Source organism: Perognathus longimembris, chromosome 11 (assembly GCF_023159225.1).
Source record: "Perognathus longimembris pacificus isolate PPM17 chromosome 11, ASM2315922v1, whole genome shotgun sequence".
NCBI classification, from domain to species: domain Eukaryota; kingdom Metazoa; phylum Chordata; class Mammalia; order Rodentia; family Heteromyidae; genus Perognathus; species Perognathus longimembris.
The window spans coordinates 43,897,895-43,924,825 of record NC_063171.1 but is presented as its reverse complement, the minus strand read 5'-3'; the positions used below and the strand labels follow the sequence as shown (position 1 = coordinate 43,924,825).

At 39.6% G+C, this 26,931-nt stretch overlaps 2 protein-coding genes across 4 annotated transcripts in view; both read right to left on the bottom strand.

Annotated features, from left to right (window-relative positions):
- Positions 1 to 815: 815 nt before the first annotated feature.
- On the bottom strand, positions 816 to 24,497 carry Golph3l (golgi phosphoprotein 3 like). The gene is made up of 5 exons (XM_048357388.1): positions 24,317 to 24,497; positions 21,873 to 22,061; positions 5,579 to 5,710; positions 4,213 to 4,327; positions 816 to 2,120 (listed from the first exon to the last, which is right to left on the bottom strand). The coding sequence occupies exons 2-5, from the start codon at positions 22,053 to 22,055 to the stop codon at positions 1,693 to 1,695; spliced, it is 858 nt and encodes a 285-aa protein (XP_048213345.1). The 5' UTR covers positions 22,056 to 22,061; positions 24,317 to 24,497; the 3' UTR covers positions 816 to 1,692.
- A 1,275-nt stretch (positions 24,498 to 25,772) lies between these two features.
- Hormad1 (HORMA domain containing 1) overlaps positions 25,773 to 26,931 on the bottom strand; it is a 28,692-nt gene continuing 27,533 nt past the window's right edge. For all 3 annotated transcript variants that reach the window (XM_048357267.1, XM_048357268.1, XM_048357269.1), the window contains one exon: positions 25,773 to 25,912. In XM_048357267.1, coding sequence (XP_048213224.1) covers positions 25,832 to 25,912 — 81 coding nt within the window. In that variant the 3' untranslated portion in view covers positions 25,773 to 25,831. The remainder of the gene's footprint in view (positions 25,913 to 26,931) is intronic.

Below are 26,931 nucleotides of genomic sequence, written 5' to 3'. Positions count from 1 at the left end.
ACTTCTGATCAGGAGGATTTGCCATGTGTTTTAACCCTTCCACCCTTCCATGGCCTGCCTCTCTGTAGTAGTCAACCGGCAAGATCCAAAGAAAACATAATAAATACTTAACATTAGCATAGCTCACTGACTGTCCTCTTCATATCCCCTAATCCTAAGACTTATATTGTCTCTTCTAGGTAGGAACTTTGCTGTGTGTGTGCCAGTCCTGGGGCTTGAACTCAGGGCCTGGGCACTATCCCTGAGCTTCTTGTATGCTCACGGCTAGTGTTCTACTTCTTGTGCCACAGTTCTATTTCTGACTTTTGTAGTGCTTAATTGGAGATATTAATCTCATGGACTTTCCTGCCCAGGTTGGCTTTGAACTTCATTCCTCAGATCTCAGCCTCCTGGGTAGCTAGGATTACTGGCACCAGCCATTGGTGTTAGGCAGGAACTTTCTTTTCTCTTTTATTGTTTTTTTTTTTTTTTAATTGTTGGTGGTGGGGCTTGAACTCAGGACCTGGGTGCGGTCCCTGAGCTGTTTTTGCTCAAGGCTAATGCTCTTCTACCTTGAGCCACAGAGCTACTTCTGGTTTTTGAGTGATTCATTGGAGATAAGAGTCTCATGGGGACTTTTCTGCCTGGGCTGACTTCAAACTGTGATTTTCTGATCTAAGCCTCCTGAGTAGCTAGGATAAACAGGCATGAGCCACCAGTGCCCAGCTTAGGAACTTTCTTAATAAAACTTCCCTTTACTCTCTTTACCAAAGTGAAAAACATTGTAGAGATTTGGCCAGAATAATAGTTGTACTGAAACAAGACACAACTAGGAGGGTATCTTAAATATAGACAAAATTATTCCTAGAGTCTTTATTATGAGAAGAATTTAATCAATTTGTATAGGAAGTAAAAATTAAGGGACAAGATGATGTGAGATTTTTGGATATATTGTCTGGACTCAGGGTGTTATTATTCCACAACTGAAGCTTACAATTCCCTCAATTCAGTAAGAGCACAGAGGTTTAATCCATATGCCAGAGGATGGAAATTCTCAGGCCATCTCCCTTCTGATGATTCGTTGAGACCTTGAACTTAATGAATGAGGGAGCAGGATAACGTTAAGAGGGAGCGCATGATATATTTCTGGTTTTAAGTTTGTGGTATCCAGGTAATCAAATCTGGGACATTTTCATTATATTAGAAAAGGAAAGATGAGAAAATCACTAGCAGGACATATAATCACAGAAACCATCTTCTTCAAAAACTAGTTTAGTTTCCATTGCCCCTCACTCAGAGACAGTTATTTCAGTAAACTACATTATTTAACAGAGTCTGAGACAAAGGCTGAGAAAATATATATTTAAGATAGAAAAAAAATTCAGAAAAATGTAATAAACAGTTTCACATTCTATTTGCTGGAGAAATACCACTTGTTTATCCAAAAGCAAGTAATGGGAGAATATGTTTGTGGTATGTGTATAGGAGTGAGGGGGTTCACCCAGTTTATCTATGGAGTGGAACTACAGAGAAAAAGACTTCTCATAATGGTCCAAGTCTATGGAGAAGCCCTGCAGTTGCTTTCCTCAAGCCATGATCTGATTCAAGAGAAGAAGAAAAAAATGATGGAAACATCTCCTCACATAAAACTCAGTATAGGGTCTCTAACAGTCACCAGCCAGCAGGGGCAAGGGAGAGACCCACCTGTTGGCTTTAGGATTTATTGAAGGCTGCTAGCACAGCCCAGATCATCTCTGTGGCATTGTGCTTTGTCCCCTCCACTTCTGGGTCCAGTTCTACTAGGTCTTTGGCTCGATTCATTGCCACATCATACTTGTCATCTGCCAGAGAGGAGAAGACATTCTCTAGTACATCAGATGAGTGGGCTAGTACCAGGAGTGCTAATGTTCGCTTGTCCATCCGCTGAGGGTCATTTACCCATCGCTCTAATACACTATCTTGAAGTTTTTTCACTAATCGCTGCTTCTCTGTTGTATTGGTCACTGGATGAGTGGTCATGTCAAATAGTAGGAAATTCTGCTTTTCAGTGGTTAGAATACCCTTCTCGACTAAGTTCTTTGCAATTCTCTCTCGTACATTTCTCAGCTGGTACTGTAATTTGAAGGGGTTCCAGGTCTCACCTATGGGGAGAAGAAATAGGATATAATGAAAGGATAGAGGAAAGCAAAATGAAAAACAAATAAGTTATTTGGAATCTTGAAAGGTTAAACATTTTAAAGAAAAATCTCATTAAATGAAGGAATGATCTTTATTCACTTCTGGTCTGTTTATTCCTTTGTCTTTTATACTACAGTTTTGACTCTAATAATATTTCATATTAAGCCACCTTCAAAAAAAATGTTAAGCTGGGCACCGGTGGTACATGCTTATAATCCTAGCTACTCAGGCAGCTGAGATCTGAGGATCACAGTTCAAAGCCAGCCCAGGCAGGAAAGTCCATGAGACTTACCTCCAACTAACCACTAAAGAAGCAGGAAATAGAGTTGTGGCTTAAGTGGTATAGTACTAGTCTTGAGCAAAAAAAAAAACAAAAAAACCTTAGGGACAGTACCCAAACCCTAAGCTCTGAGCCCCAGGACTAGCACCAAGAAAAAAGAAAAAGTCATCAAGAGCTTCCATGTTGTCAGTGCTTAAGGACATTAAGTGCATAAGGACATCTCTGTTAGTATATGACTTTTCTGTGACACTGATAATCATTCTTGTGATTTCACGTTTTCCCAGGTCACCAGTTCTTGGATGACTCTTTCCTGTATTATACATATTGTTTAGTTGGTGAAGCTGAGAGTGCTGTTTCCCATCCCTTGCTTGTACAGCACAAACTTTATTCCAGAATTGAGATCCAAGCTGGTCTGGGTAAGAAAAGCAAGATGCTACCTGAAAAAATAACTAATGCCAAAAAACTAAGGGGACAACTCAAGTGCAACAGGTAGCAAGTGTGAAACCTTGAGTTGAAACTCCGTTTCACAAAGGAAAAAAAAGGGCTGGGACTATGGCCTAGTGAAAGTGCTCTCCTTGTATACATGAAGCCCTGGGTTTGATTCCTCAGCACCACATACAAAGGAAAAAGCTGGAAGTGGCGCTGTGCCTCAAGGCAGAGTGCTAGCCTTGAGCAAAAAGCCAGGGACAGTGCTCAGACCCTGAGTCCAAACCACAGGATGGGCAATATATATAACTTTTCATGATTAAAAAAAAACAAAAACAAAAACAAAAAACACCAAATACTCAACAACCAAGATTGTCAACAGGATATCCTGTTGTGATCTCAATAAAGACTTAAAAAAAAAAAAAGATGTTTAAAAAATTACTTTTTTCTTCCATCCTTTCCCTCCCTCCCTATTTTGAGGGGGTGGTTTGGGGATTGCTACCACTGAGCTACACCCCCAACCCCCAAAAATGTTTCTTTATTTTTTTTTTTTTGCCAGTCCTGGGCCTTGCACTCAGGGTCTGAGCACTTTCCCTGGCTTCTTTTTGCTCAAGGCTAGCACTCTGCCACTTGAGCCACAGCGCCACTTCTGGCCATTTTCTATATACATGGTGCTGGGGAATTGAACCCAGGGCTTCATGTATGTAAGGCAAGCACTCTTGCCAGTAGGCCATATTCCCAGCCCTAAGTAGGCTCCCAAAAATGTTTCTTATGCTGAACTGGTGATGCATGAATGTCATCCCAGTAATTGTGAGACTAAAATGGGAGGATTATAAATCTGAGGCCAGCCATGGCTACATAGTAGTTTAGATGCTGTCTAAAAACAAAACCAAAGACACTGAGAAAGAGCTATCAGGATAAGGTTAGAGAAGATAGGTACATTGAGAAAGTTTAGTTAGGATAAAGATAATTGTTAGCATTCCCCCATATCAGGTCCTCAGCACCTCCCACTTCACTGGGGGGGGGCGCAGCTTGTAGCCCCCAGATGCATCAGCGAATGCCCTCCACCCAGACCTGAAGTCCTCCCTGCCCTGGACCTCTCCCAGGATCGGTTGGCCTTCCTTCTCCCCTGCCCCCCAGTACTGCCCATCTCTAGTCCCTGAGTTACAGGGATCTGCCTGGATGGGGACAGGTGCCATATTGCTCTCTCTCCCATAGGGAAGATGGTCCCTCTAATAAACCTCCTTATAAGCCTTCTTCTCCTGTACGTGACTGTCCGCGGGGTCTCGTGGGATGGCTGTTTACAATAATCAAGTGTGAAATTGGTGCGTCATTTTGAGTTATCTTACCAGTAAGCAGTTCAATCCATGTCTGGACAGTTTCTGTGGGGTCAGTTGCCTTGATGTGTTTGAGAGTTTCATCCAGTAAAACATCACCAGTTGGGCTGTCTGACTTTAGCAATACCTTTGAGAAAGGAAGATACAAAGGACCTTTCTGTTTCATTCAAGTTAAAATCCTTCAATATATAATATATGTATTAGTGATTTGTTGTTACAGAACATATAGAAACAGTATACTTGTACCTGTCCTAAATAAGTTTAGAATGTAGTATGGGCTGATAGTAGGAAGACAAAACAAAAACAAAAACAAACACAAACGGGGCTGGGAATATGGCCTAGTGGCAAGAGTGCTTGCCTCATATACATGAAGCTCTGGGTTCGATTCCCCAGCACCACATATATAGAAAATGGCCAGAAGTGGTGCTGTGGCTCAAGTGGCAGAGTGCTAGCCTTGAGCAAAGAGAAGCCAGGGACAGTGCTCAGGCCCTGAGTCCAAGGCCAGGACTGGCAAAAAACAAAAAAACAAAACAAGACAAAACAAAAACCCTGAGGCCAGGGGCTCATACCTATAATCCGAATGATCAGGAAACTGATATCTGAGAATCAAGATTTGAAGCCAGCACAAGCAAGAAAGTCCATGAGACTCTTTTATCTCCAATTACCTAACAAAACCCAAAAACCAACTAGAAGTAGAAGAGTGGCTTAAGTGGTAGAGTGCTAACCTTAAGTAAAAAATAGCCTCAGGGACTGTGCCAAGGCCTTGAGTTAAAGCCTCAGGACTGGAACAACAACAAAAAGAATCAAAAAGGGGCTTGGAATATGGCCTAGTGGTAAAAGTGCTCACCTCGTATACATGAAGTCCTGGGTTCGATTCCTCAGCACCACATATATAGAAAAAAATCTGGAAGTGGCGCTGTGGCTCAAGAGGTAGAATGCTAGCCTTGAGCAAAAAGAAGCCAGGGGACAGTGCTCAGGCCCTGAGTTCACAGCCCAGGACTGGCAACAAAAACAAACAAATAAACAAAACAGTTTTTGTTTTTAAAAAAAAGCAAAAATCATGAGCTTTCTCTAATTTTTCAGACTAAGAATACTTAGTTTTTAAAACCTCTGATGTAGGATAGTTAAGCTTGTTAGACAAAGGGACAGATGAGTCACTGATAGTAGTTATCTTGTCCAATGACTCAAATCTTAGTCTTCCAAAATGTACTGTTGGCATTTGACGTTCCTTAAGTTAAAAGAAGTTCATAGAGGGACAAGAAGACACTGTACGAAAGGATTATAACTACATAAGCAATTGTACATCATTTCTATAATAACAATAAAGTTAATTAATAATAGTAGTAATAATAAAAAGATGCTCATAGAGGATGCTGACCTTTCTGTCTAGAAGTCGCTTCTTCCTCATGGTAGGGGGTTCCAGATAGATTCTACCTCGCATAGCCAGTTCTATCAGGATGCCCCCTCGCAGGCCAGATGATATGCAGTCATTCCAGAAAGATGTGTAACCCTAGGAAAGAGGGAAAAAAAGAACAGAAAGAATATTCTTTTTTTTTTCTTGCCAGTCCTGGGCCTTGGACTAAGGCCTGAGCACTGTCCCTGGCTCCTTTTTTTGCTCAAGGCTAGCACTCTGCCACTTGAGTCACAGCGCCACTTCTGGCCATTTTCTGTATATGTGGTGCTGAGGAATTGAACCCAGGGCTTCATGTATAAGAGGCAAGGACTCTTGCCACTAGGCCATATCTCCAGCCCCCTGGCTTCTTTTTGCTCAAGGCTAGCACTCTACCACTTGAGCCACAGCGCCACTTTCGGCTTTTTTTATATATGTGGTGCTGAGGAACTGAACCCAGGGCTTCATGTATACGAGGCAAGCACTCTACCACTAGGCCATACTCCCAGCCCTAACACTCTGAGTACAAATATATCAGATAGAAAAAAAAAACAACAAACAAACCCTAAGCTATTTAGGTGTCTAACTCCTCCTAGGTATATGTTAGTAAGCTTTTTCTGTGTATTGTGTTTTGCTGGGCATTGAACCCAGACACTTGCACATGATAAACAAGAATCCTTACTGCTGAGCTACAGTATCTCTAGCCTAGCAAGCTATTTTGATGGAAAGCACCATAGAAACCCACTGATTAGTGAAGTTCTTGAGTTTACTAATCTTTCTTTCTTCCTTTTTTTTTCTTTTTGCCAGTCCTGGGGCTTGGACTCAGGGCCGGGCACTGTCTCTGGCTCTTTTTACTCAAGGCTAGCACTCTACCTCTTGAGCCACAGTGCCACTCCCGGCTTTTTCTGTTTATGTATTGCTGAGGAATCGAACCCAGGGCTTCATGCATGCAAGGCAAGCACTCTACCTCTAACCCATATGCCCAGCCCATTTATTAACTTTTCCAAAGTGTACTTTCTTCATCCATAAAATGTAAGGTTGCTGTGAAGATTAAATGAGAGGAAATACATGAGAAAGCAATGAGCTTTGCACCTGTAATACAGCAAGCACTTCAGTGTTAGTTCCCCTTCCCTTGAAGATATAAGAAATACACCAAGACGTAAAACAAGAGACATTGCCATAAGGAGCTAAAAATCTAACTGGAAAGACCATGTAAACTTGATGAAAATTCTGTGACAATATGAACTTCTTTGAAACTTATTTTTAAAAAGTTTTTTTAAAAAATTAGTAGAAGGGGCTGGGAATATGGCCTAGTGGTAAAGTGCTCACCTCGTATACATGAAGCCCTGGGTTCAATTCCTCAGCACCACATATATAGAAAAAGCTGGAAGTGGTACTGTGGCTCAAGTGGCAGAGTGCTAGCCTTGAGCAAAAAGAAGCCAGGGACAGTGCTCAGGCCCTGAGTTCAAGCCCCAGGACTGGCAAAAACCAAAACATAACAAAAAGTAGTAGAAGAAGTAGGTATAAATGGCTGGTTAAAATTTAGTTTGGATGATAGGATTTCAAGCTAAAAATCCATTTAGAGCTAGAGTACTCAAGAATCATTATGGGCTGGGGTTTGAAGAATAATTTGAATTTGGTACAGAGGGAAAGTTTTGCAGATGGACAAAATGATTCAATACTACCTAGTCTTCAAAAGGGTATCTAGGCAAAACTATCGAAGAGGTCTCAAATATGTTTATAGAATTCTAACTGAGGGCTGGGAATATGGCCTATTGGCAAGAGTGCTTGCCTCGTATACATGAAACCCTGGGTTCAATTCCCCAGCACCACATATGTAGAAAATGGCCAGAAGTGGTGCTGTGGCTCAAGTGGCAGAGTGCTAGCCTTGAGCAAAAAGAAGCCAGGGACAGTGCTCAGACCCTGAGTCCAAGCCCCAGGACTGGCAAAAAAAAAAAAAAAAAGAATTCTAACTGAAAGTGTTAAAAGAAAAATTCATGACAACAGGTTGTGGGAAAACTTCAGTGTTTTGAACTTTTAAAAGAAAGGCAAATAATGAACCATGAATGTTCTCAGCAAGGATTTAGGATCAACATAAGACTTAGCAGAATAGCTCAATATGCTTAGGTATATTTGGCTCTCACTAGCAAGAAGCTGGGTAGATGATAGCACAGAGGTTTTAGCATGGTGTTACCTATGAGCAAAGAATTGAACTACAAATAATCATTATCAGTAGCAGTAATATGTACTAGATTTGTACTAGACTTATGCTTTTATACTAGATTTGTGCTAAACTTTCTCACATGCATAATTGGTTACATCTTCACGACAACGCTGTAGGAGTACTTACAGCTGACAAATGTAAAGCCAAGGAATCTAAGATTTATAGGGATTATGTAGCACAAAGCAAAGCACTGGCAAAATAATTCATTATTTTTTTTTTAAGGCCTAGAGATATGGCTCAAGTTCTGAGTACCAGAGGCCCTGAGTTCATTTCTAGTACTCTTTTCCTCAACTAATAAAAACAATAAAACCAAAACTATATTTCTTTGTTATTGGCTTGAAAGTTATTAACTTATTTCTTTTAGAAATTATCCTTGAAATTTTAACATGTGTGACTATTAATTTTAAAAACCTAAATCTCAAATATTAATCAGTACTCTTTCCCACTTTTCTGGCTGTCCACTAGTACATGTATTTTATTTTTTAACTTCACAAATGAGATATTAAAGATTACCATTTTATACAAGTAGCACTTGGTTTAATTTACTCAGATGCTTACCAATTTCTTTGCTCATTGTTCCTTCTTGCATCTCTTGAACCATTTTCTTTCTTCCTAAAGTAGAATTTCCTTAAGTGAGTCTGTTGGAGGCAAATTTTATCTGAAATATCTTTATTTCACTATCATTCTTGAAAGTTTCTCTGGATATAAAGTTCTAGGTTGATAGTTCCTCTCATTACATTGAAAGTATTATGTCCTTCTGTTCTAGCTTTCACAGTTACAGTGAGAAATCTATCATTCTTAATGGGTGTAGTTTCTTTGTAGGTAATACTTCTTTGTTCTCTGATCTCCCTTCTTCCCTTCCTCACAAGCTTACTCCCTTCCTTCCTTCCTTCCTTCCTTCCTTCCTTCCTTCCTTCCTTCCTTCCTTCCTTCTCTTCTTCCTCTTCTTCTCCCTTCTCCTTCCTCCTCATCTTCCTCCTCCTCCTCCTTCTTCTTTCTTCTTCCTTCTCCTCCTTCTTCCCCCTTCTGTTTTGGGGCTTGAACTCAGGGCCTGAATGCTGTCTCTGAGCTTTTTTTGCTCAAAGCTACTGCTCTACCACTTGAACCACAGCTCCACTTTTGGCTTTTTGGTGGTTAATTGGAGATATGAATCTCACAAACTTTCCTGCCTAGGCTGGTTTTGAACTGTGATTCTTAGATTTCTAGATTCTAGAGGCGAGCCACCAGTGCCCACACATATGACTGTGTGTGAACTTATTTGTCCTCTTTGATATTGTGCTTTGTTTCTCTGTGTTCAGTTCTTTTCATCTTGGCTTTCCTATCTAAGAATATTGGTTCTCCTCCATTTTAATGCTTTTTTTCCTCTGGTAATTAAGTCTTTCATGATTCCCACATTACTTTTTAAACATTTTCCATTTACTTGTTCATTATATTGCTTTTTGCAGAGTTTTATATCTAGGGTTGGAGAGCAGGGTCTCACTATATTGTCCAGGCTTGTTTCAAATACCAGGGCCAAGCAATCCTCTTGCCTCCAGTCTCCTAGAGCAGCTAAGAATACTGAGCAGAGTAGCATACACCTGTGTCCAGCAGGGTAGAGAGTTATTTTATATCTGGCTTCCAATTTATTATCTCCATCTGTAACCTAATCCTGTAGCTGGGTGCCGGTGGTTCACACTTGTAATCCTATTCAGGAGGCTGAGATTTGGAGGATCCAGGTCTGAAATCAGCCATGGAGGAAAAGACTGGATAGAGTCTGGAGACAAAATCTAGAGACCCTATTTCCAATTAACCAGAAAGATGCCAGACAAAAGGCTCACTTGGCAGAGAATCAGCTCTGGGTAAGAAAGATGAGCACAAGCTCCAGGCCTGAATTCTAGTCCCAGTACTTGTCAGAAAATAAATAAATAGCTTACGCTGGGTTTAAAAAAAATTTTTTTTTTGGTACTGGGGATCGAACCCAGGACATTGCACTTGCTAGGCAAGTGCTTTGCCATTGAGCTACATTCCAGCCCAAAAATTTTTGTTTTGACAAGGTTTCATTATGTAAAAACTACATCCTCAGACTGTATTATTATTAGTAGTAGTAGTATTTGCTGGTATTGGGGCTTAAACTGAAGAGCCTTTTGCTTGTCTCTTTTACTCACTGTGGGTACTCTGCCCCTTGAGGCACATCTCTAGTTTTCAATAAATATTTCTTGATTGCATAAATGTATTATGAAAGCAAATGTGTTAACCTAGCAAAAGCTCAGTTTGAGTCATTAACATCCCTTAGACATCTCCAAATTTACTGAAGGCCTGATCTTAAACTTAAGGAAGAGATTAGTTTCCTTTCCTGCCAGCCTCAAACTTATTCTTTAGGAAGGGGTGAGACTACTTTTTTGAGTTTAATATTTGCTTTTATACAATTTAGCTGCCCAGTTAAGGTTAAATTATAACCTACTTCAGAACACATATTCTATTCAGGTATAACATATATAATCCTTGTGAATATAAATCTCAACAGGTGTGCAAACATTTCAGTATTCCAATATTTAAAGTAACTGGAGGAAAAGTTTTTTTTGTGTTTTCAGTTCTTCCTGACTATATATAACTTCTGTTTCAGTGACAATGTCAGATTGTCAAAAGAGCTATAAATGAGAAGCACTGCAAATAAAGGAACAATGCAGACCAGGATGTAGAAATCATGTTTTTGAATATTACTCTTCCCCATTATAAGAACTCAAAACATGTAAACTCTCCATTTTTTTTTCCCCATTCAGGGCCTTGAACTCTGGGGTCTTGGTGCTGCCCCTAAGCTCCTTTTGCTCAAGGCTATTACTCTACCACTTGAGCTACAGCACCACTTCTGGCTTTTTCTAACTGGAGCTATACCTTTGGCTCCTTTACATTTCTTTGTTTAAATCATTTATTTATTTTGTGTCAGTTCTTGGGCTTGAACTCAGGGACTGGGAGCTGTTCCAGAGCTTTTTTTTCTCAAGGCTAGAACTCTACCACTTGAGCCACAGCTTCACTTCTCACTTTTTTGATGGTTAATTGGAGATAAGAGTCTCTACCTGGGCTGACTTTCATTCATAATCCTAGAACCCAACCTCATGAGTAGCTAGGATTACAAGCACAAGTCACTGGTGTCCAGCCATAATAATTGTATGTATGTATGTATGTATGTATGTATGTATGTATGTACGTACGTACGTATGTAATTATGCTGGTCCTAGGGCTTTTGAACTCAGGGTCTAGGTGCTGTCCCTGAGCCTCTTTGTGCTCAAGGCTGGCGCTCTACCACTTGTGCCACAGCACCACATCCGGCTTTTTCTGAGTAGTTCACTGGAGATAAGAGTTTCATGTACATTCCTGCCCTGGCTGGCTTCAAACTGCAATCCTTAGATCTCAGCCTCCTGAGTAGCTAGGATTACAGGCATGAGTCACCAGTGCCTGGCCATGATAATTTCTTTTAAAGATTGTTTTACGGGGCTGGGGATATGGCCTAGTGGCAAGAGTGCCTGCCTCATATACATGAGGCCCTGGGTTCGATTCCCCAGCACCACATATACAGAAAATGGCCAGAAGTGGCGCTGTGGCTCAAGTGGCAGAGTGTTAGCCTTGAGCAAAAAGAAGCCAGGGACAGTGCTCAGGCCCAGAGTCCAAGCCCCAGGACTGGCCAAAAAAAAAAAAAGAGTTGGATGCAGTGGTATACACACTTGTCACCCTAGCTATGTGGAAAGTGTTAATAGGAGGTAGGCTAGCCTGGTACACATGTAAGAACCTATTCAAAAATAAGAACGGCAAAAAAGGCTAGAGGTTTAGCTCAAGAGGTAGAGTGCTTGCCTAACTAGACTACCACACTGAGTCCAATCTTTAGTATCATCACCAAAGGGAGGGAAGGAAAAAAAAAAAAGCACAAGTGCAATTAGATGTCTACACAGAACACAGTGGTGGTATATCTCCAACAACTCTACTTGACTACCCTCCAAAGTATTACCTAAAATAGTAATATAAGGAGATTCAGAAATAAGACCACATTTTCCTCACTATTCTATTAAGTGGAAACTCTAGATCAAGTTGAAATAAAATCTGAAGACAGGCACTGATGGCTCACTCTTATAACCCTAGCTACTCAGGAGGCTCAGATCTAGGATTATGGTTCAAAGCCAGAAAAATCCATGAGATTCTTCCAGTTAACCATCAAAAGTCAAGAAGCAGAAGCCTGGCTCAAGTGGTAAAGCACTAACCTTGAGCAAAAAGTCAAGGGAGAGCACAAGGGTCTGAATTCAAGCCCTGTACTAACATAAAAAAAGAAAATGAAATCTACGAAATGTAGTCTTTTAGGAAACATACACTTATTATCACCATGAAGGACTTAAAAACTTAATTAAATGTAGTTACAAGATTTTTTGTTTTTTTTTGTTTGTTTTGTTAGTCATGAGGCTTTCACTCACAAGCCTGGGCACTGTTCCTGAGCTCTTTTGATCAGGATAGTGCTCTACCACTTTGAGCTACAGTGACACTCTGGTTTTTGTTAACTGGAGATAAGAGTCTCATGGGGACTTTTTTTTTTTTTTTTTTGCCTGAGCTGGCTTCAAACTGTGATCCTCAGCCTCCTGAGCAGCTAGGATTACAAGTGTGAGCCACCAGTCTCCAGCTTCAGTTACAAAGTTTATCTCAAAGTTAGTTACTTAAAATTTAAAATCTTGCTAGAAATAATAAAATGACTAAGTAAATTTTTCTGAGGTTGAGGCTGTAGTTCAGTGGCAGAGTGCTTGTCTAGCAGTGTAAGGCCCTGATTTCAACCCCAACACAAAAAAAAACAAACAAAACTCACCCAAGAACCCCCCAGAACAAATATCATTTTTTTTTTTTTTTTTTTTTTTTGGCCAGTCCTGGGCCTTGGACTCAGGGCCTGAGCACTGTCCCTGGCTTCTTCCTGCTCAAGGCTAGCACTCTGCCACTTGAGCCACAGCGCCGCTTCTGGCTGTTTTTCTGTATATGTGGTGCTGGGGAATCGAACCTAGGGCCTCGTGTATCCGAGGCAGGCACTCTTGCCACTAGGCTATATCCCCAGCCCATACAAATATCATTTTTAATCTAGGATATTCCAGAGTTGCACAGACGGAAGCAAAATCCAAAGTAAGTAAGTAACAAGTTCCAATAAAATCCTTTTGTAGCAAGTTAGATTAAAATAACTCAAGAGCTGGACACTGGTAGCTCACACCTGTAATCCTAGCTACTCAGGGCACTGAGATCTGAGAATCTCGGTTTACAGCCAGCCTAGGCAGGAAAGTCTGTGAGACACTTATCTCCAACTAACCACCAGAAAACCGGAAGTGGAAGTGGTGTTGTGGCTCAAGTGGTAGAGCCCTAGCCTTGAGCTGAAGAGCTCAGGGATAGTGCCCAGGCCCAGAGTTCAAGCCCCATGACCAACCAAAGAAAAATAATAACTAAAGAAGCAAAATGCACACATGCCAGCAATCAAGGGAGGCTACAACAGAAGAATCAGTTCTAGACCAGCCTTGGTTACAAATTGGATCCTGTTTCAAAATATCAGGATGAAATGAAACAAAAACAAAAGTGGGAAGGAAACATCAATGGAAAAGAATGTAAAGCTATGAGTGCATGAATTCTGTATTTCCAAAATCTGGAACTGTACTTCCAAATCTGGAATAGTCATCAGTACACAGAGAGCATACATATGATAGCAAAGTAACTTTTCCTTGAGGAAAAGGTTTTAAAAATAACATAATAAACCATTTCCCTTCCTTTATACATCAGTAATTAATTTTAGAAGTCACTTAGAACTACCATTGAGGCATATCCTTGGCTCTGATTTTTTAATTTTATTTTTATTTATTTTTTTGGTCCTGGGGATTGAATTCAGGGTATCAAGCTTGCTAGTTAGGCACTGTACCTCTTGAGCCATGCCCCCACTTTTGTAGTCTTGGCTTTTTTCTTTTTTGCCAGTTGTGAGGCTTGAACTTTGGGCCTGGGTACTGTCTTGTCCCTGAGCTTCTTTTGCTCAAGGCTAGCACTCTACAATTGAGCCACAGTGCCACTTCTGGCTTTTTTTGTGTATGTGGTGCTGAGGAATGGAACCCAGGGCTTCATGCATGCCAGGCAAGCACTCTAGTGCTAAGCCACATTCCCAGCCCTGTGTTTTTACTCTTATTGTTATGAAAGATGTCCATATTATATTAAATAGACAAAAGGCTGTAAACTAACTTGCCTAATATGATCTTTTTTGTTGTTGTTGTTGGCCATGGGGTGTGAACCCTAGGCCTTCGCACTGTCCTTGTGAGCTCAAGAGCCCAAGGCTAGCGCTCTACCACTTGAGCCACAGGGCCACTTCTGGTCTTCTGGTGGTTAATTGGAGATAAGAGTCTCAGGGGGACTTTCCTGCACTGGTTGGCTTTGAACTGTGATCCTCAGATCTCAGTCTCCTAAGTAGCTAGGATTACAGGCCTGAGCCACTGGCGCCCAGCATGATCATCTTTCTGTAATCACTCCTTTGTACTATAAGGATGTGTACCAAAAATTTAAATATAATTTAAAGCTATAATGACATGTATTAAAATTTTAGCAGTAGTTGCCTTTTTTTTTTTTTTTTGGCCAGTCCTGGGCCTTGGACTCAGGGCCTGAGCACTGTCCCTGGCTTCTTTTTGCTCAAGGCTAGCACTCTGCCACTTGAGCCACAGCGCCACTTCTGGCCATTTTCTGTATATGTGGTGCTGGGGAATCGAGCCCAGGGCCTCATGTATACGAGGCAAGCTCTCTTGCCACTAGGCCATATCCCCAGCCCCCAGTAGTTACCTTTGAATAGTAAGATTCTGGGATATTTGTCTTTTAGCCTCTATACGTTTTTCCCCCACAATATTGAAGTATAATTTAGAGTAAACTCAAACAATTTGCATGGGGGGTTGGGAAGGAGAGGTCCTGGGGCTTGAATTCAGATCCTGAGCACTGTCTTTAAGCTTTTTTTTGCTAGTGGCTAGTATTCTATCACTTGAACTACTGCTTCACTTATGGCTTTTTGGTGGTTAATTGGAAATAAGAGACTCATGGACTTTCTTTCCTGGGCTGCCTTTGAACTGCAGTCCTCAGATCTCAGTCTCCTAAACAGCCAGGATTACAGACATGAGCTGCTGGAATGTGGCAAACTCAAACAATTTTGACAAATAGAGATTTGCATGTTATTGTATGCTTCTATCAGTATATACAACCTTTTAGGCTGAGAGTATAACTCAGTAGCAGAGTACTTGCCTAGTATGTGGGAGGCTCAATCCCTAGCACCACTAAATCAATATAAATTTTAAAAATAAAATAAAATATTTCTATCAGACCGGTAAGTGTCCAGTATATTTCTTAAATATATTTCACTTTAAAATAACAAAAAGTAATAAAGCCATACTTATATTTTAGGCTTTTTTTTTTTTTTTTGGTCAGTCATGGGGCTTGAACTCAGGGCCTGGGTGCTGTCCCTGAGTTCTGCTCAAGGCTAGCACTCTATAACTTTGAGCCAAAGCTCTACTTAATGTTTCCTGGCAGTTAATTGGAAAGAATCTCACAGACTTTCCAACCTGGGCTGATTTTGAACTGCAATCCTCAGATCTCACCCTTCTGAGTAGCTAGGATTCAGGTGTGAGCCACCAGCGCCTAGCTAGGCCAATTTCAAAACTAGGATAACTCCAAAAGAATATAGCTTACCAAACAATATCTTTGAATGTTAAACTCTTTGATCAGCACTGTTTTCTATTTCTATATTTACTTTAAAACCTTGTGGACAGGGGTTGGGGATATGGCCTAGTGGCAAGAGTGCTTGCCTCGTATACATGAAGTCCTGGGTTCTATTCCCCAGCACCATGTATATAGAAAATGGCCAGAAGTGGCACTGTGGGTCACATGGCAGAACAAAAAGAAGCCAGGGACAGTGCTCAGGCCCTGAGTCCAAGCCCCAGGACTGGCAAAAAAAAAACAAAAACCTTGTGGACAACTATGAATAGGTGAAGACAGAATAGAAAGAGTAACTGCCAATTAATTTCTTCTTCTTCTTTTTTTTTTTTTTTCCCCAGTCCTGGGGCTTGGACTCCGGGCCTGGGCACTGTCCTTGAGCTCTTTGCTCAAGGTCAGTGTTCTACCACTTAAGCCACAGCTCCACTCCTGGCTTCTAGTGGTTAATTAGAGACAAAGAGTCTCACAGACTTTCCTGCTCGGCTGGCTTCAAATCACCCAGTCCTCAGAACTCAGACTCCTGAGTAGCCAGGATTACAGGCGTGAGCCACCAGTGGCTGAGACAAGGTCTTGATAATTAACCTTAGGCTGTCCTCAAACTCGAGATCTTCCAGCCCATCTCAGGATTACTAGGTATGCATCATCATTTTCAGTTTTTATTATACCATTTAAAGAAGACTTCCTGAGGATAAACTGTTCTCTAGCTAGACTTGCAATTGCTTCCAAAACTTTTGTAAATCATTGTTATGAACTTAATCATATTCTCTCAAAGTTCATTTGTTGAGGTATAACCTCTGGTAACTGTGACTGTATTTGGAGATAGGACCATAAAGAAAGTTGTTACTTTCATCAAGGGTCAGTCAAGAAAAGGTACAAAGTTAGGAAACTCTTTAAGTTATAAAAACATGAGGCAAACAAAAGAGATGAAAAGGCTCACAGTGAGTTTATATGATCAGTGGTTCTAGTCAAAAGTCAAAATTGAAATGGGTGGTTGTTGCAATTTCAAAATTAGGTTTTCTACAAGAGAATACTGTGCATTTTAGAGCTGGGAGAGGCTCTCAATGAAATAGCTTAAGCTGTATTTTCTTCCTATCAAAACAGAACTTTGTTCTTAGTTTATTTCCTTTTACACAATAGTAAATAATTCCTTCAAGTTATATAGCTGAATATAATAAGAACAAATGTTCTCTCTCCTGTGTCTCTTTTTAACAGCCTGTGTTACACAAACCAAATAAAAAAACCTGACAAACAAGTCCTTCTGACACACTTGCCCTTTTCACTGACAATAACTACTCAGACAAATACAATCACTACTTATACAAAACTATTCATTTTGTGCAATCAGGAAACTATAAGGCAAAACATGTAGTGACCTAAGTTAGACTTTAATATCTTTTAATTTTAACAAAATGTTCTAGGAATCAGCCACTTCTAAAAAGAGCAATTTTCTTCATCCACAGTCAATGTGTGAAAAGTTGTTTACTGTACTTATTGTGACTGATTATTAAAACTTTTGATTACTTCACTGATAATTTCTTTATACCAGCTTTAAAATGCTTTTAATTCTAACATTCCATTTCTAATAAATTATGAACTATAGCTGATAGAGAATCATCAGTACTTTGAATGCTTTAATATACTTTACAATTGAAAATACAAGTTTAATCCAGGCTAATTGATCTTTTTTTCTATACTTATAGATGGCTGAAAGAACATAACTGACAAACACAAGGATATTCTTCTTCTTCTTCTTTTTTGTCAGTCCTGGAGTTGAAACTGAGAGCCTGGGTGCTATCCCTGAGCTTCTTTGTGCTCAAGGTTAGTGCTCTACCACTTGAGCCACAGAGTCACTTCTGGCTTTTTCTGAGTATTTTATTGGAGATAAGAGTGTCATGGACTTTTCTGCCTGGGCTTGCTTTTAATTGCAGTCCTCAGACCTCAGCCTCCTGAGCAGCTAGGATTATAGGCATGAGCCACCAATGTCCAGCAACAAAGACACCTGTCCCTGGGCTCTTTTGCTCAAGGCTAATGCTCTACCACTTTGAGCCACAATGCCACTTCGGGTTTTGAGTGGTTAATTGGCAATAAGAATCTCACGGGGGCTTTTCTGCCACTTTGAGCCACAGCTCTACTTGTTACTTCTGGCTTTTTCTGTTTATATGGTACTGAGAAATCTAATCCAGGGCTTCATGCACACTAAGCAAGCACTCTACCACTAAGCCACATTGCCAGCCCAAGATATTCTCTCTTCTTTCTTGGCCAGTCGTGGGCCTTGGACTCAGGGCCTGAGCACTGGCTTCTTTTTGCCCAGGGATAGCACTTTACCACTCAAGGCTAGCACTCTGCCACTTGAGCCACAGTGCCACTTCTGGCCGTTTTCTATATATGTGGTGCTGGGGAATTGAACCCAAGGCTTCATGTATACAAGACAAACACTCTTGCCACTAGGCCATATTCCCAGCCCCCAAGATATTCCTTTTTTTTTTTTTTTTTTTTTTTTTGGCCAGTCCTGGGGCTTGGACTCAGGGCCTGAGCACTGTCCCTGGCTTCTTTTTGCTCAAGGCTAGCACTCTGCCACTTGAGCCACCGCACCACTTCTGGCCATTTTCTGTATATGTGGTGCTGGGCCTCATGTATACGAGGCAAGCACTCTTGCCACTAGGCCATATCCCCAGCCCCCCAAGATATTCTTTTTTTTTTGGCCAGTCCTGGGCCTTGGACTCAGGGCCTAAGCACTGTCCCTGGCTTCTTCCCGCTCAAGGCTAGCACTCTGCCACTTGAGCCACAGTGCCGCTTCTGGCCGTTTTCTGTATATGTGGTGCTGGGGAATCGAACCTAGGGCCTCGTGTATCCGAGGCAGGCACTCTTGCCACTAGGCTATATCCCCAGCCACCCCAAGATATTCTTTTTTTTTTTTTTTTTTTTTTTTTGGCCAGTCCTGGGCCTTGGACTCAGGGCCTGAGCACTGTCCCTGGCTTCTTCCCGCTCAAGGCTAGAACTCTGCCACTTGAGCCACAGCGCCGCTTCTGGCCGTTTTCTGTATATGTGGTGCTGGGGAATCGATCCTAGGGCCTCGGGTATACCGAGGCAGGCACTCTTGCCACTAGGCTATATCCCCAGCCCCCAAGATATTCTTAATAGTAGTGTTGTGAGTACTCATTAGCCCTTGAGTACTAGTGACCACTCATGGGTGCTCATTAACCTACAGAATATGTGATTAGTGATATATTCACATAATGAAACACTATATTACAATGAACTGGATTAAATTTAAATATGTATATCAATACTGATAAGTCTTACAAACTTACTGACCAAAAATATCAGTATTAACTGAATATCAAGAGGCAAAATTAAGGGCTGGGGATATAGCCTAGTGGCAAGAGTGCCTGCCTCGGATACACGAGGCCCTAGGTTCGATTCCCCAGCACCACATATACAGAAAACGGCCAGAAGCGGCGCTGTGGCTCAAGTGGCAGAGTGCTAGCCTTGAGCGGGAAGAAGCCAGGGACAGTGCTCAGGCCCTGAGTCCAAGGCCCAGGACTGGCCAAAAAAAAAAAAAAAAAAAAATTAGATCCTCCAGGGTTAAATTCCTCAGTACCACATAAACAGAAAAAGCTGGAAGTGATACTGAGGTTGAAGTGGTAGAGGGCTAGCTTTGTGCATACAGAGGCTCAGGGAAGAGACCAGGCCCTGAGTTCAAGCCCCCAGACAGGGGAAAAAAAAAAAAAAAGATCTTTTGGTCTCAGCCTCCTAAGTAGGTAGGATTATAGGCATGAGCCACCAGTACCTGGTCTTTCCTTACTTTTTGCTATAGTTTTATCACTCAAATATATAACACAAACACTATAGTTTTTGAATTTCATGTAAATGGAATCATATAGTATTATTTTATGTCTGGCTTCTTCCCTGAACATTATAAGAAATATAGTGTGTAGACAATGATTTTGCATTCTTTATAGAAAACATATAACCTTATTTGTGGATTTATTACGTGTGTTTTTCACCAATCATGGTAAAAATTAATTAAAAAATAATTTCGAACACAAAATTTTCAACTCCACATGTACATTACACAGCTGAGTTGGTGCAGAGAAGCTGTCAGCCCTGCAGTATCATCAGTTGTATTTACATGGTATATGATCTGTTGAGTGTTTTCTCTGCCCTTCATTTTGTGAAAATATGCTTCCACAAGAGCAGATGGTGCCCCCAACACAAGATAAATTACTGTAATCTCCACAAATAAAACAAAAAAACAAAAATCAACAAAAAAAGAAAGGCACACCTTAGGTGATATCCAGTAAAAAATTCAGAATATGGTTAGTAGAAGTTGGGTGGTATTACAGAAAAAATGAATCAAGCATCCACAGTTTAGCACTGACCCCTACTCATTCATGATTTTTTTTTTCTTAATGGTGGTTCCTCTGAATCATATGAATAACAAGGATCTACTATATAATCTGTTAACTATTACAAATTTATAAACACACAAAAGAAAGGTATTTTCTCTCTAGTATAGAAACAAACTTCTGGTATTAAGGTCAGCAGGAAATTAATTAGTCCTTTGGAAAACAGGATGGACATATGACACAGTGGAAGGGTGCTTGCCTATCATGCCAGAAGTCCCAGATTTGCTCCCCATCATCATTAAACCAACCAGACCAGACCAAACCAGCCAATCAACCAAAAGTCCTAGGCAAAACAAACAGCTTTTGTTTTTATTTTTTTTCCTTCTCTTTCTCTTTTCTTTTTTTAGCACTGGGGATCAAACCCAAGGTCTTACCCTTGAAAGTGCTTTACCACTGAACTACACTGCAAACTTTAAATATCTTTTAGGCCTTCGATATTCAGTGAACAATTCTTCAGATAGTATGTAAATGTCTCAAAGCAGTATTTACAGCACCTAATATAAAGTGCTATTTTGATGTCTTTTTAGTACTTTTTTTTTGGTGCTGGGGAATCGAACCCTGGGCTTCATGTATACAAGGCAAGCACTCTTGCCACTAGGCCATATTCCCAGCCCTTTTTAGTACTTTTTAGCATCAAGTAATTTTTCAAAAGTGAGGCCAAGAATAAATCTAGCTCTGTTTTTGGTATTTACTCAAAATTTTCTTGGACACCTGATTGAACTTGGCTCAAAAGATAGGGTCTTTGCTTAGCAAGTTCAAGCCCCTGAGATCAATCCCCAGGGAAACTAGAGTGCCACCCCTCCCCCCGAAAAAAAAATCTTAGAAAGCAGAGTGTTTAAAATATGACACCTACATATGCTTTCACAACTTCTTCATGAGAGAGAGTCATAGGAAAATATAATAAAAAGTTAAATTACAAAATAAAAGTAATGTATTCTACTACAAGGAAAGGAAAATACTTGTTTTTATAGAAAGAATTTCTCAAGACCAATTCTACTACAAAATAAATGTTCTACTAAGAAATTTAGGAAAGGAGAGCTCAAATTATTATTATTTCTTTTTTGCTACTCCTAGGGCTTGTGCTCAGGGCCTAAGCACTGTCCCTGGCTTCCGGCTTTTCCTGTTTATGTGGTGCTGAGGAATTGAACCCAGGGCTTCATGCATGCTAGGCAAGCACTCTACCACTAAGCCATATTCCCAGCCCCTGAGCTGAAATTATTTTTTAAACATTTCCAAAATTAAAAAATTCCCATCAATTGCTGAAATTTAACTTCCCCAAAACCTCAGAAGAGAATGAAAAATTTATTCCTGCTCTAAGAAACCAATTTTCATTTCTTTCTGAAATAGCTAGTCATACATGTTCCTCATCTTTTCATTTTATGTATGTATGTACATATGCATTGCCAGTCCTGGGGCTTGAACTCAGGGCCTGGGCATTGTCCTTGAGCTTCTTCTGCTCAAGGATAGCACTCTACCACTTGAGCCACAGTGCCATTTCCAACTTTTTGGTACTGAGGAATCGAACCCAGGGCTCCGTGCATGCAAGGCCAGCACTCTACCATTAAGCCACATTCCCAGCCTCTCATCTTTTCATTTTAAGAGCTTTTTCTCCTCAAAGCTCAAGACTAGTTGACTATGAAGATTATTCCCTACTTTAATAAAATGTTATTATATTGCCATCAAACTGACTTGGAAAATTCTAAGTATGAAATCTTATGCTGTATTATCTTCTTCAGTTTTTCAATTCAATCATACTAATTAATTATACTTATGGATTTTACTCTTAGTATCATCAGTAAACTCCCAAATTCTTCCATCCCCAAGATGGAGTAAAAATTCTAAGGTCAATTTAGCATTAACAATATTTCAACAGATTACTTCCTGTGGCATTCCAATATCTGAGAAAGCCTAACAAACCTAACTGCATTACCTCTTTATCTTTCAGTCCCAGGAGCAATACTTCTTCCATAAGGGTGAGGCGGATATCCTTAGCGTCTCCAGAGTCTTCATTATCTGGACTCTTCTCTTGATTAGTGTCTTCCTCACTCTCTACCTTCTTTTCACAGCTCTTGCTTACTTCAGTACGACGGGTACGATGAGTTAAAGTAGTCATTCTCACCTATTTTTAGAGGGAATAGTTTAAAATATCTGAATATTAGCTTGTGTAAATGATCAAATAATGCTAAATACATATATGCATGCTTATAAACATATTTGCATACTAAAATGTACACAAGTAGAAAATATTTATAAACTTAAATATAGAAACTAATGACCAGAAAAATTGGGAGGGTATTCTAGTATCTTTTCCAAATTCCAACAGTTTAGACTATACAGCAATGACAAGCGATCAATCAATCAGTAATTCTAAGGACCAATCAAAATGATCACCTTTTAACATGCTGATTTCTTGTGTATAAACTGTAACTCAGGAGGGTATTCCACCATGGTTATCTTTCTTTTACAAAATTAGATCTCTAAGCCCAGAGTTGGTGATTCATGCCTGTAATCCTAGCTACTCAGGAAGCAGAGAGCTGAGAATCCCAGTTTAAAGCCAGTCTAGGTAGGAAAATCTGTGAGAATCCAATCGCCAATTAGACAGAAAAAGAAGTTGGAATTGAAGGTGTGGCTCACATGGTAGAATGCTTAGCTTTAGTAAAGCTAAGGAACAGTGCCCATGCCTTGAGTTCAAGCACTACTACTGGATCAAAAACAACAACAAACCAAAATAACAACCACAAAAACAAACCGCCCCAAAATTTCTAGGTGGGATGTGGTTCAAATAGCTCAAGGAGTATTAGAGTGCTTGCCTCACTAGCTCAAAGCCCTGTATTCAAACCTTAGTGTGGCCCAAACAAAAGAAAATGGACCTCCAAATTGAGATTGCACAGCAAAATATTATGAGAATCCAGCTGCCAAATGTAATACACACACATATCTAAATATTCAATGGCACCAAGTTAGAAAGTAAAGAACAAGAAAAATGAAATAGAAATATATACTTTTATATTTTCTTCCCAATGCATCTCATGTATTCACTTTGTAGGTCACTAGGCTAGAAAATGATGTTGAGAGAATCACGTATAGTAATTTCATTCATCACTTAACATCTCAGGCTTTAGCTACCTTGTGAATACAGAAATAGCTACAATAACCACAAAAACTATTAGTAAGAATATTAAAAGAGGGCTAGAGACATGGCCAATATGATATAGTGCCAGTAGAATAAGCAAGATGTGCAAGCATGAAGGCCCTGAGTTCAAATCCTAGGACCGCCCAAAAAAGGTTAAAAATTTAGCAAATTATTTCTCAATTAAAAAAAAAAAAGTCTGGATGTAGTTCAGGGTTAGAGGCATGTGCTGGGGTCTGTTCCTAACTCTGCAAGGAAAAAAAAGGAGTCAAACACATCCCTTTATACGCTGTACAATAGTTGTTTAAAGTTAACACATCGTTTTATACAACTCTAGATGTCAATTCTTAAGACAATATAAAACAAATATTTAAAACCAGAAATTGCACAAAGTAATATCTTTGAGATTAAAAGAATAGTATTTAAGAGCCATTATGACTGAACCTTGTTCTGCTTTCTAACAAGGTTTGTTATTACCATGTAGGTATTGTTATCAAGCTTTTTTCAAACGTCTCCTGCTTTCTCTCTGCCTCTGCTCCACAGTACTTTTTGTGGGTCACTCTTTTCCTCTCTTCTCTAAATTTTAGCCATTCATTAAGGCCTACTGAAGAGTAATTCGGTTACCTATAGTCTCAAGCCAGAATTGGTCTCTCCCTCAGCTGTCCTTCCACAGAAATTTATTTATACTTACTTCCTTTCAAGTATTGATTATAGACTCTCTTTTGGTATGGCTGTCTCAAGTGCAAACTTCTTGAGGGTAGTGATATTGTCTTCTTGGGTTTTTATATTCTCCATAGCAACTAGCACGTCTTTAACGCATTGTAACTGATCAATAAATATATACTGATTAAAATGAATCCTCAGAAATGCATGTGAGCATTTAAATAGAAATACAAATGATTTACAAATGATTCTTTGTTCATGGGTATACATTTTAAATACAGTATTCAGTGGGAGGCAAGAAAAGTGGAGGAAATAAACTATAAAGTAAATACATTAGGGAACTATCTAACATTGAATTAGGATTATTCCCTAACCCAATCCAAAAAACTTTAAATCTTGTGTGTGTGGGGGAGGATAGACAAAGGGCAATTTTGAGAAATTTTTTTACTAGTTACAAATCCTATTTGGAAAAAATGGACCATATATATTGTATATATATTTATATAACTTTTTCCTATAAAATAAATTTTTTAATTAGCTTTTATTTGTATGTTAGGAAATGTAATTTTCCCGTTGCTTACCTGGTGTTACTCCTGGGTTACAGTTGGACTCAGGCTGCAGCTTGTGATCTATTTTAGGAAGACACCTGTTCCCACACCCCACCCCAGTCTTGGTAGGTGGAAAAACTTCTCAGCCACGGAGAGAGCACAAACTTCCTGATCCTTCGTTGCAGAGAGGGAATAACACATCAGCTTCCTTAGGATCACTAGGCAACCTACCTTGGTGTTTCTTCATCGGACCAATCAGAAACCTCCAAGGTTCAGCCCAGCCTATCCGAGCTTAAGAGGGGAGGCTCTCCCCAGGCTATTGTGTTGCGATCCAGACAAACATCACCAAAAGGAGGCAGGTTTGGGTTCAACCTGACAGCTGGCCAGTCCAATGAAGAAACCTTGGTGGAATAGAGGAAACAGGGCTACACTCCCCACCCCCATTAAATCAGCCAATCAAAGCATCCACTGTGCTAAAGGGGGTTGCCAATCGTGAAAGGTTTCCGTTGGTCAATTTCTGCGAAGCAGGTGTGTTACTTGGAGCATAAGATACAAGGACAATTTGTAAAGTAAGTGCTTGGATCCAAGCAATACATCTAAGAGTAAACAAACACTTAGAAACAGAGTTTTGGTCAGCAAAACCTTGACTGTTCTTTTAAAACCTCATCTATGTCAGTTTGTGGATATTATTTGGTTTACAAAGGAGACTGATGGGTGCATTTCTACCATCATGCATATATTAACGTTCCCTACATGGGGCTTGTTAATTTTTTTGTTGTTGTTATTGCTTTCAGACCAGGTTTTAAGTGTTTTTTTCTAAAACAAAGGAAATGGTAAGGCTAGAAATAAGTGCCAGGTTTCTCATCAAAAGCAGTCTTTTCACCATATCACCCAAAAGTTCTAGAAAATGTGTTCTATTCTTGAAAATAGTTTCTACTGAAATATTAAGCAGCATTAAACACTTTTTGCTAAACAAAAATTAGAAACAACAAAAAGCCAACATTCTGAACAATGTTTTATTTATGCTGATAACATGCTAGTCTTTAAGGTGTCATCTTTTTACCCTCAGTAAGAAATGTAAAAAAGTACCAATTTTTAAGTTGTACATCATATATCATCATACTAATACACTATATTAAAGTATTGAAGAACATAGCTTTATTAACAACACAATGACAGCCAGTTAGATGATATAATTTTTATATTAGTATAAAATGAATCTACAAAATTTTAATGCCAAAATAATCATTGTTTCACAAAATGATTTTAGAAGACCTTAAAAATCAATTAAAAATGTCCACTAAAATGAAAGGCAGATCAATATTCAGTAGATAATGAACACAATCAATTATACTTGTACTTTTTGTTCTCTTGAATTTATTTCAGGGAAGGTTCAGGATCACAATATAATAGCTATTTTATCAGTTCTTTTAGTGTATGAACTACTTAAAACTACAAATAAATTTTCAGAGATCAGAAAAATGGACATATAGTGTCTCTTAAATGTTTAGAAGAACTTTGCAAATGTGCAGAAGGAAAATGTAATGTTTATACATGTTCCTTTGGTTCACTAAACTTTCTCCGCTTTGGAACTGACTCTTGGCTAGACGAATCAAAGTGATGGAGGACCTGTAAAAAGAAAAAAAGTATTAAGATACTTTCCAGCTTGCAGGTCTTTAATTTTGTATCTATTTTCAGGTCTCTGAGGTTTCTTTCTTTAAAAAAAAAATCATTTCAACTAAGATAGGATGTCTGGCTTTAAAAGTAGAGAAAAAGGAGTGGGGGTATATCTCAGTGGCAGAGCACAAGCAAGGTCCTGAGTTCCACCCCTGGCACACTAACAAAATCTCTTTAGATGGGAATATTAGCACATACCTGTAATCGCAACACTTGGATAGCTGAGGTGGAAGGATCAGAATTGGAGTCTAGCCTAAATTAACTAATAAATTCAAGAAAGCAAAGAGAGACCTTATCTCAAAAAAGGAAAACTAGGGGTTGGAAGTATGGCTCAGTTGGTAGAGTGCCAAAAACTTCAGATACTGAGTTCAAGTCCCCATCTCAGATCTTAAAAAAAAAAAAGGAGCACAGAGTGAGCCGCTTAGGAGAGGAACAATGCCTACGTGCATTTGATCATGCAAAATGATCTCCAGGAAATGAAAACAAAAGGTTTTTTTCTTTGTTGCTGTTTTTGTATTCTTTTCATTTTGTTTGTTCATTTATCTGTCTTATCTGTCTTTGGGAAGGTAGGGGTAGACACAGAAATGGTGGGACAAAGAGTGAACAATTGCAACAGTGGTACTCACTAGACACTGGAAATGAACTATACAACTTGTGGGCAGGAAGGGGAGGGAAAAACTGGGAGAGATTGAGGGATGGATGGTATTGTCCAAAAAGAAATGTACTTTTTACCTGACTTATATAACTGTAACCCCTCTGTACATCACCTTTATAAATAATAACAATTAACAAATAAAATTGGGGAAAATAAATGTAGGATGAAATTTATTAATTGCATATGTACATTTTTGATAGCTGCTGAAATACATACTGCAAAGGATAAGATCTTCATTAGAGTTGTTAAAGAAATTAGATGATAAGATTAAATACATAGTTCAACATTTTGGAGGAATGAGAGGAGAAAACAGAAT